A 10833-nucleotide genomic window follows, 5' to 3' on the forward strand; every position below is an offset into this window, starting at 1 on the left:
AGGGAAAAAAAGTGTAAAACGCAGTTCCTCCCCCTGATTTAAACATCACTTAATCTTGTAGATGATGCATTCCAATCTTTTCGACCAACTTCACAAATATTGGAATTGACAGTACTATCTTTGTGATCATGGCAGATGTGCTTTGGATATGTTCTCCTTGAGCTCAGTCAAATACATTCTTGACTACTACTTTATTTGACCTCGTAGATGCAGTCAAATCGAATGATCGCTCATTCGATTTGTTTGTATCGACAATCAAGTGGCCGGAGATTTTACTATAAAAAATTATCTGAACCACCTTTCCATCATTTTCTGTTGTCTCTAGTTAATTATTGAATTACTACTAATTCGCATGATAACAAATTTGATGGACTTCTAAATAGCATGATATGTCAGTATTTCCACACACAAACAAGATAACTTTCTTGAGATCAGACTTCATATAAGTCAAATAATTTTCCAGCACTTTCATAACCAATAAATCTTGACAATATTGGTTAGAATTAATAAATTTGTATCAATATTTAATTCACTGATCTGATGTCTCCACAGGTAAAACTGAGGTTATGTTTTGCCTGCACATTAATAGAAAATATTATCTCATAGATAGTAATAGCAGGATATATAAGTGCACAAATTGCACTAAGACATGGTACTTTCTGACCATTTTCATGAGATAAAAAATGATCTTTTTTATGTTAAGTGATCTCACAACCATTGTGGTACTCAACAATATTTTCAAAGGTGTTTAGACTGGCGAGTCTTGGGGCGGGGCGTACCAAAAAGTCTCCGGGATGCAAATTAAAGGAGTAGATCCATAGGGCATACGCCCTAGAATTGGGGGCGTAAGCCCCAGGCGCAAAAGTGCAAGCCCCGAACGTGAAAGCGTACTCCCCAAGCGTTAAATTTGATTATTGTTGTTTTAAAGGTTTTTGTCTATAGATCATGTGTTTTTATTATTGGTGTAATGGTATTTATACTTTATGCTATTATGTTTTCATGTTGGAGTGAGTTTTCCTAAAAAATATAAATAAAGAAAGCAACTTTCATAGAAAATAATATTGGCATACATAATTTTTTTTAGATGATTATGCATGAAATGAATAGGATAGAGATTCCATAGCATTATGTACCTGAGACAACTTTATCCATTTTTTCTCATTGCTCTCCATTTTTTTCTCATTGCTCTTACACTTTTTAGCCTTCTCCTTCTTTGAAATATACATTCAAAAAATTAGTGCAAATATTAGTTCAGGGTGGAAAGGATTAGTAGATATGGATATCGATATATGATGAAGTGGACGATGATTTCATTTTAAAAATTATCTTGGCTATTATCTTTTTTTGTGTTGTCACTTTTCTCAAATAATAATGATAATAATTTTTTCTATGTAATTTGTGATTTATTTGTAGAATTTTAATGAAAATTTTACTTTCGTTTATTTTCTTAGTCATAAAATTATAAAATTGAAGAAACATGAGACTTACGCCTCATAGATCCATGTGACTTACTCCCCGTGCTTCAGGGCTTTTGAACCTCATAGATCCATGGGACTTACTCCCCGTGCTTCGGGGCTTTTGAAGAAACATGAGACTTATGCCTCATAGATCTATGGGACTTACTCCCCTTGCTTCGGGGCTTATGCCACGCCTCATGCTGCGTAAAACGCCTAACCTCGTACCCCCACCTCTTAAAACATTTTTACCTAATGGAATCTCTTTAAAACTTTTTAATCCTTCAAGAAATTTTCATTTAAAATTCACTATCTAGCTAGACATGACAGCAAGGTATTATACGCATCCAAATTTTCATTATTGTCAGACTACAGGAAAACCTCATTGGATCCACCACAGGAGAACACATACCCAGGCCCAAGGAGAAAAAATAAATGTTTTATTATTTTTAAACTTAATAACAACAACAATTTATAAAAATTTATTTGTATGGTTCATCATTTAAATTTTTTTTTTTTATAAAATTAAATACCTACCTAACTATTTGGTATGGTCATAAATTTATATAAAAACCTACGATTTTGTTAAAAGAAACCTAATAATCGATTCAGTTTTGCTCATCTCGATCAATTCAATATGTTTTTAAAAGAACGATTGGCGCCCCTAACTCTGCCACTGCCTTCCATGTACACTTGTACTCGTAGGCATCAAGAAAAGCGGACCAACTAGGGTTGTAATGGAGGAATATGTGTTTCTATATTTATAACCAGAAGTCTCGAGTTTGAGCTCTAGATATGGAGTGTCCTTTACTAGGAAGCACTTTACCCCTAATATAAAAAAATTCGGTACAAATTTAAATTTAGTTGGACTCAAATATAAATATCAACATCAAATAAGAAATAAAATAAAAAATCTGTAAAGGGGTGGAAAGCAACATCAAATTAAAGTGAATATTTGTTCAGTTCGGAAATTAGAGGACTCTGGTGGCGTTTGGTCATTTGCTCCTATAAATAAACCCTTTTACAAGCGGCAATGGGGGGTTGTGGAGTGAGCAGACTAAGGAAGCCATGGCGTTTCCTTCATTGCGTTCAACGGTGTCGAATAGAGTGCGATTGTGCCAGCGCTCCTTCTCCACCAAGGCCTCTTCTTCATATCGGGGAGACAAAGACAGAGAGAAGCTGATATTTGATTCTGACAGGGAAACGACGACGGAGGAGGACATCCCAAGTTCAGGAATCAGCCGACCACTTAGTGAGATACTGAAAGAGCTGAACAAGAAAGTTCCAGATAACCTCATCAAGTTTCGCCACGAACCTAATGGCTTCTCCATCAAATACATCCCCTGGTCAGTCCTGCCTTTTTCTTCTACCTTCTTTCATTTTCAAATGTTTATAGAAGAATCTTCTCACCCCCGTTGGGGTTATGTTATCCTTTTTAGAGGAAATTTCTTGTTTACCTTTTGCATTGGTTACTTGTGCTACACATGCTTATAAAGATTTTTACTTTTTTTTTTTGGGAGAATTTCGTGGTTTTGATTGATGACGTATCTTGCATAACTCAACTCCAAAATGTGCTCTATCTAGTCTAAATTCTGCATTTTTTTTGTTTCAAATATACTGATTCCTAGGTCTTGCTAAAAGGCTTGTAAGGTTATTCATTCTCACTTGAAAATCTTAGTTTGACTCCAGTGTTTGCCTTAGAGTACTACTTTCAATAAATCCAGGAGCTTTCGTTTTCATACCACTTCGCTCGATTAATAGGTGGGAGTCCCATGTCTTATATATTAAGGTTGTTCAATCAGATACTTTAGGAAGGCATTTTCTTGGCTGACCTAAATGGTTGATGGACAAATATTTTTCTGTTTGATTATAAGATACTTTTTCTACATTAATTTACACCAGAAGAGGACTATGAACCATAAATAAATTTTTGTTTATGCAATGTCATGTGCATTTAATTCGTCAACTGCCTCTTGTAGTTCAGAGGAGCCATGAGAGTTTAACACTACTGAAAGGAGCTAAAGTCACTATGAGCATCCAACCCAAACTTTAAGGCAATAGCTGAAATCGCCCATGGCCTTTATACAACTCCTTGGTAGTCTTTGTATGATCCATGTGGGACAGTTAATAACACAATTCTTTCATCTTTAGATTAGATTGTTCTCTGTTCTTCAAAGCACTCAGTCAACTATCAATATTATCTGGCAGAAACTTGTTTGATGAGCTAATTAGCCATTTTGAGTGTGTTCGGTTTGACAACTAATACTTTCCATTATTTCTTTACCCTGAATTATCAATAATATATTCTAAGGGAAATGAAAATATTTCCACCAAAAGGGGAAAATGTCTTCTGCTAGGGAAGCAAATCATTTTCCGTTGCAGAGATCCCAAATTCACATACTCAGTATTGTCAACCTTTTAAACTCAAAAATATCATGAATATAAGAGTATCATTTTATTATGTACAACTCTTTATATGATTACCACTATAAGTTAAATACATACTTTTATACTCAACCAAACTAGGAAAATGGACATTAAAATGATTTCCCCAAATAAAACATTTTCGATGATATACATTGACCTCCATAACAAATGCACCTAAACTCCTCAAATATCAACTGTGGGTGGTCAACTTGTTTGATCAAGATCTCTGCCTGGTCAACTTCGTGGCCTAGTTGATTTTATAACATTTGAAAGTGTAGAGCGGTGCTTTTTTTTTCTTTTTATATTGGTCTGAGCCTTCAATCATTTCTTCACCTGACATATTAACACTTTGCTGGAATAGTGTGTTCTGCATTTTGTTTCTTTTGCCTTTTACGATATAAAGAAAACCGACCTACTTTTTAAGACTTCTGAATCTTTGCAGGCATGTTGTGAATAGGATTATGAATTTACATGCTCCGGGTATGTCAAAGATCTTTCTTTTTCTTTCCTTTTTCTGCGAATGAAACTATTTTACTTTAGTCAGCCAGTTGACAATCAAATTTGTTGCCAAATTAGAATGGTCTGGCGACGTTCGAAGCATCACTTACTCATCTGATGGCAAGTCAGTCTCAGTGGTTTATCGTGTGACAATATATGGGACTGATGCAGAGGTATTGCTATCTTTGCTACTTATGCTTGACAGGTTGTTTCTATTATTAAGATTTTCTTTTGTGTAGTGATTACTAGTTGCTCTTGATATCATTACTGTAATCTTTTTCTGAGACGAGCCTATGTAACTAAATAGTTTTTCCAATACTGGAACAGACTTTTTAAAGTGATAGAAATGTTAAATGATTCTCATAAAGTTTGTCCGCATTTAAGGACTTCATTCGATATATATATTTTAGCAGACAATCTTTTAAGTTATTTAGCAGACAACTTTTTTTGGGGTAAGGAAGAACATTTCTTAATTGCTTATCACTTCTGTCTTCGAATAATAGAATAACCAATTAATGATGTAATGAATCAGTTGAGGTGAGTGCAAGCTGGCCCGGATACCACAGTTATAAAAAAAACAATCAATGATGTAATGCAGTATATCCGGAATGTTCAGAGCAGATTGCTTTCTTAAATAATCTTTTTGGTGTGAATCTAAATTACGTTGCTTGTCCATTGCAAAATAGCTAATGCCGTGTAAGCATAGAATAGCTAATCTTACTTTAACTACAAGGACACCTGGTGCTTATTATTTACTGCACTTTTTTAGCTCAGTGGCATGGCAGTGATGGCACCTTTTACTTCGCTGTGTTGCCCCTTTACTTTCAACGGGCTTGTAGCTGATATCAAAATTATCATTCTTTTTCTTGAATTTCTTTTCTTCATCTAGTGGGGTATGGATGATAACAGGTGACTTGTTATCCGTGATAAAATAGTTACGGGTTATAAGATACCACTGCATCTCACCTATTGCAAAAAACTCAATACCTCAGTTTTGTAGGCTTCTGCTTGCTACCTAGTTTTGTGGTTTGATTGCATACCATTCACATCAAAAAATTTACAGTATCAAAACTCTGATGACAGAGTATATGATTTTAATTTCTGTGCTCTGTTTTGACTAGATATATCGAGAATCAACTGGCACTGCTTCAGTAGATGACCCAGGTTATGGGGATCCAGTGCAGAAGGCAGAGGGTATGGCATTTCGTCGAGCTTGTGCTCGTTTTGGGCTGGGACTTCATCTTTATCATGAGGACATGTCATAGACTGGGATAGGTCCAAGTTTCTTTTCGGCATGAGCAAAGAACCCAATTTTGTGTCTTACTGGTAAAAGATAAGGCAATTGTAATTATGGAGTCTGGTTCTTTGTATTGTAAGATTGCTGTATTATCTTTGCTCCAATTTACCCATCAATGAATGACATGATACGTATTAGTGTCTTTATATGACATGTTAAGGTGGATGTTTTGAAATCTCCTTCTAGTTTTTTAGTTTTTAGGCCTAAGAAGCGTTTATTGTTACAAGTAGAGGGTTTTAGGATGTTTCTAGATCTTCATTTTGTAAGCCAAAAGATAGTTCTTTCAATGTTCATTTGGCCGTGGCAAGTTGGTATTTCCTTATTCCTCTGCCCCTCCGGCTATAGTCCGCAAAAATCCAGCGTGACGTGACTTTAAGACGATGTAAACAATTATCTTGATTCTCGATGATATTCCTGATCGCATTCTCTGATTGATTGTGCAACATAATATCCTTCCAAACTTGATATTAAACCTAAAATATGTATTTCTGAAAGAAGATCCTGAACTGATATCTTATTTACCTAGATAAAAATGATTATGCGTCTATCGTTTTTACCTAGATAAAAATGATTACGCGTCTTAAGAAAAGAAAGATAAGGAATAATTGTTAGTGTTTTACTATTATGTTAAATCGAATAATTTAGCACAGGAAATTGAACACCGAAAATACCAGATTTTGTCACCCATTCCTTCTGACCTTAAACAGCAGGAGGAAAACTCAAAATGAAAAGCAGGTACCAAACAGAAGAATCCATTTTTCAATGATTTTATTTCATATCCCCTAATTACCTGAGAAACCTATATTTCAAATCCAAAATCTATGTAACCATAAGTTGTTGTCCTCTAGTTTTCATTAAGCATTATAACAGCAGCATTAAACAGAAGAAACCATCAATTGCAAAAGCAGCAGATGAATGATTTACCAAAAATAGTTTCGCACAAGACCTACTGACTGCAAAAGGTGCGAAAAGAGAACTCATTCCTATAGCCTATAGGTCTTTCAGATTGATAAAAGTAGGAATCCCGAGATATATACTCTACGAGAGAAAGGAAGGCAAAGCACAGGGTCATACTTTCACTGAACTAGACCAAACTTGAATAGGAATTTCTTCTGATTACAGTCCAGCATTTCACTCAGCGTACAGCTTATGTTCTTTCTCATTAGAAGTTTTTGCCTCGACTCTAATCTTCTCTTCAAGCTATGCCTAAAGTAGTCGGGATAATCAACAACTTCATCAAGTCGCCTCCCCATGACGTCTATCAGAAACTTAATCCTTGGCTCTAAAGAGTTGCTAACGCTCTTTATCAGAACAGGAGGATAACAGGTGACCACAGCTGCTATCTGTCCAAGTCCAAAACCCCGTGATGTCAAGTAGGACAGGTTAGGTTTCAGAATCTTGTTCACATCCCTACACAAAACTTCAGGATAATTAACTGCCACTTTCTGGAGATCCATATCTGTTAAACCTATTGATTTCAAGAACTCTGAAGTAGGACGCAGCCGCCTATCAACACTATAACCCATAATGTATGGATGCTTCACCAGAACTTTACCAATCATACCGTCCTTTGATAGATGAAGACTGGAAAGAAATTCCACCATCTGTGAAAGCTTATTTTCTATGCTGTAGCTTATTATCCTTGGGTTGATCAGTATCATCTTACCCAGTTGTTTGTCAGTGATGCCAAGAGCTTCAAAGAAAGCTAGGAGTGGACAGAGCTTCTCTTCCACACTGTGAGAGAGTATGTGAGGGAATTTAGTAATGGCAGAAGCCACTTCCTGTGGTTTTGATCCCAGTGTTTCAAGACAGTGAACCATCGGGACAAGTTTCTCATGCAAGCCTAGAGTAAGGATTTTCGGACATTTCTGAACAACAGAAGGAAGTTTTCTCTCTTTGATGCCTATGCTTCTCAAGTAGTCCCAGTTTTCAGATGCCTTTTCTCTTTGCACACCCTCAAGGCGCTTGCACTTTTGGCACATTTCATGAATACTTTTATCATCAAAGCCCCTGTCTTTGAAGAACCACATAATGCCAGAACTGTGGCTGTTCGAAGTCTCCATATTTCCTGTGACATTTTAGGCAAGCACCAAATGTGTTAAACTGATTTCTAGATAAATATCAAACAGGGAAACAACCTAGTGACATCACATGCTATAAGAAACACCTTCGAATATTATAGCAAAGGAAGTAAGGAAGCCAAGTATTGACTGATACTTTCAACATTATACAAAGAGTTGGAACAAATAAACCAGCTCCAAAGTCGGATGCATTGTTATTCTATCCTCATTGACAACAACTTATCTGCTACGTGAATTTAAAAAGTCATTTTTTCCCTTTAGCAGTTGTATGATTCTTCCTATCTGAATATTCAAATGATTCTTCCTACGATAGGAATCCTATCTCCCTGCTTACCTCTGCAGATAGAATGTACTAGTTAACCTGAGGAGTATGCTCCAAAAAACAGTCCTTTACAAGATATGTCACCACATGATAGAGAATTTGAAAAAGGAGACAAGATAAAGGTAATCTTTAGAAGTTGAGGCAGAACAAGTAAGGACGTGTTAAAGAGTTCAAATACACACCAATAACCGAATTAATGTATATCGTCTATGACTATACTGATATACTAGTGCCATATTTACCGAGAATCAAAATGACACCTCTAAATATGACTTAAAATGAAACAAAAGATTAAAAAGGAAAAGAAAAGAACAACAATAAAATTGGAAGGAAAAAAAAAAAAAAAAAAACAAAGCAAGAAATTCACTTTCCAAGTAAGAGAGAAGAACATTGTGCCTTATACAAATACAACAGTTAATAAGTGAATCAGTTGGAAATATGATGTGCATACTTGAGGCCTCGGACGGTGAATATAACTCAGGGAGACCATAAGCCAAGCTCAAATGTAGATAGATAATGAAGCAGCATAAAATGTCTGTTATCTAATACTTCAATAAACAATGACTTCATTTGGGTCATCAAAGTAATTGTCTTTAAACGCCCAAACTCAGCTAAAGTCTGAATTGGGGAGATGGTGCTAAGAATCAGATAAAACTGAACCATAATACAAATAATTGAGACCAACTATGCGTAATTCCCCTTCTTACTCACCTATAACTAGTCAAAGTACGAAGGAAGATCCAGAAAACTACAAACATAAATGAAATTAAGCTACTAGTACTAAGTATTATGCAGGAAAATTTTGTCGAAATTCACTTATAAAAAGAAATTAGGATAAGCAAGAAGAAACGCCCAAAAAAATAAAAAATATATCAACATTTCAAGAAAAGACATAGCAGAAGGGAAAGGAGAGAGACCTGAAGAGGAAGAGGAACACTTTCACTCTACTGGACTTCACAACCAGTGAGAGGATAAGCTGCTGAGGGCATTACAACACGGGGTCAAAATACAGAAAAAACCCTCATTTACTTTCATTTTCATATTCAAACCCCTTTCAAGTTTCAAACATTCCACTTTACTCCTATGCACTTTTCAAATACCACACTTTCCCAATTCCCCTTCAAATTCATTTGCTTGCTGTATTTTTCGTGGAGTAATGTTTCGAAAACCAACCTCAGTATGAAGAGATGAGGAAATAGGTTCATAAATGAGAAACAATGCTTCTTTTTCTTTTTCTTTTTTTTTTTGTTTGAAAGCAATGGTTATTGACTGGCTCAAACTATATCAAGAGTCAAGACTTTAACTAGATTTTAAGGCATTACTGAAGAGGTCATCTCGTAATTTTTTGTATGTGAATGCTGTAGACGTAAATTTTACTGGAATCTTAGATAGGATTTACAAGACGATTTCAATCCATCTTCAAACTATAACGTACATTAGTGTTTCTTGGAGGCTACCATATTCTAAATCCTAGTCACGCCTATATATAGGGACATATATTTCTGTTAGGAAGAAACAAGCAAATACCAAATTGCACGACAAGATAACAACGGAAGAACCCCAAGTCAAAACTTTTCACACGAATCAAAAAAGGGCAATAAACACTAGCACAAATGGAAATCCGGGAAGCTACTATATCAACAATAAAATAGCAAAGCAAGCAAAAATAAATCGAATGCAAGAGATACCAAATTTACGTGGTAAAACTCCTTCAAAGTGAAGAGGAAACATTCACGGGATCTTCGGCCCACAAAAGCTCCACTATAATCAATAAGAGTTACAATAATGTTCTCCAAATGGCTATAACATCAACGCCAAATACAGAGCAACAATACATAAAAGGTAGCACTAAAACTAGTGAAGAAAGGAGAGAAATCACCCCCAAAAATGAGCTATTGTTCGTGCTTGAACATTGGATCTATAGACCACAAAATCCAATCTCCACTGTTGAAATCCAAGAACCAGTTGTTGAGAACCCCCAGTTCAAATTTCAGCACGATCTAACGGTTAACGAATCGCGAAACACAATATGAAGTGGACAGCTGTAGCAGATTTTCACTGTGCGAAAATCAGCTTTCTCTCTCACATTTTTCTCTCTATATGGCTGCTATGAATTCACTATTGTGTTCATGAAATAAGACCTAAATTTGTGATATATATATATATAGTGGGCTTTAGGGAAAAGTGGGTTAGGTTCAAAAGGTGTTTTATTTATCCACATAGGAAGGGAAAAACCCCAAAAACCCAACAATTCTCCCCCTCCCGACTATGTGGAGGAGACTGCCATCCCGGCGATCATGCAACATTCGTCAAACTTCCCTTTTGGCAAAGCTTTAGTCATCATGTCTGAACCATTATCATCAGTGTGAATCTTCTCAAGTTCAAGCAACTTAGAATCCAATACATCTCTAATCCATTGGTATCTCATATCAATTTGTTTCGACCTCCCATGAAATGTAGAGTTCTTGCCAAGATAAAAAGCACTTTGACTATCTCAATGAAGCACATACCTCTCTTGAACAAAGCCAAGTTCCTCCATAAATCTCTTCATCCAAAGCAACTCTTTACAAGCAGCGACGTGATGGCTAGAACAAACTTCGTAGATGAAACAACATATTTTTGCAACCTAGATTGCCAAGACACGGCTCTACCGCGATAAGTAATCAAGTAGCCTGAAGTAGACTTGTGAGTATCAACATCACCTGCGATATCTGAATTCAATGTAATCACAAAGAATAGGCTTTTCTGTCCCAA

General features: G+C 35.9%; 2 protein-coding genes across 2 annotated transcripts; one reads left to right on the forward strand and one right to left on the reverse strand.

Moving 5' to 3' along the window:
* The first annotated feature begins 2475 nt into the window (after positions 1-2475).
* On the forward strand, positions 2476-5822 carry LOC132044153 (DNA repair RAD52-like protein 1, mitochondrial). Its single transcript, XM_059434647.1, has 4 exons — positions 2476-2800; positions 4324-4361; positions 4458-4552; positions 5501-5822. The coding sequence occupies exons 1-4, from the start codon at positions 2523-2525 to the stop codon at positions 5642-5644; spliced, it is 555 nt and encodes a 184-aa protein (XP_059290630.1). The 5' UTR covers positions 2476-2522; the 3' UTR covers positions 5645-5822.
* A 750-nt stretch (positions 5823-6572) lies between these two features.
* On the reverse strand, positions 6573-9188 carry LOC132044152 (transcription termination factor MTERF6, chloroplastic/mitochondrial). The gene is made up of 2 exons (XM_059434646.1): positions 8997-9188; positions 6573-7744 (listed from the first exon to the last, which is right to left on the reverse strand). The coding sequence occupies exon 2, from the start codon at positions 7737-7739 to the stop codon at positions 6753-6755; it is 987 nt and encodes a 328-aa protein (XP_059290629.1). The 5' UTR covers positions 7740-7744; positions 8997-9188; the 3' UTR covers positions 6573-6752.
* Positions 9189-10833: the final 1645 nt, after the last annotated feature.

Source organism: Lycium ferocissimum, unplaced genomic scaffold (genome assembly GCF_029784015.1).
Source record: "Lycium ferocissimum isolate CSIRO_LF1 unplaced genomic scaffold, AGI_CSIRO_Lferr_CH_V1 ctg3743, whole genome shotgun sequence".
NCBI lineage: Eukaryota > Viridiplantae > Streptophyta > Magnoliopsida > Solanales > Solanaceae > Lycium > Lycium ferocissimum.

Coding starts and splice junctions, on each gene's coding strand:
- LOC132044152 (XM_059434646.1), bottom strand. CDS start 7,739: ATGGAGACTTCGAACAGCCACAGTTCTGGCATTATGTGGTTCTTCAAA.
- LOC132044153 (XM_059434647.1), top strand. CDS start 2,523: ATGGCGTTTCCTTCATTGCGTTCAACGGTGTCGAATAGAGTGCGATTG. Junction 2,801..4,323: donor TCCATCAAATACATCCCCTG/GTCAGTCCTGCC, acceptor GAATCTTTGCAG/GCATGTTGTGAATAGGATTA. Junction 4,362..4,457: donor TATGAATTTACATGCTCCGG/GTATGTCAAAGA, acceptor TTGCCAAATTAG/AATGGTCTGGCGACGTTCGA.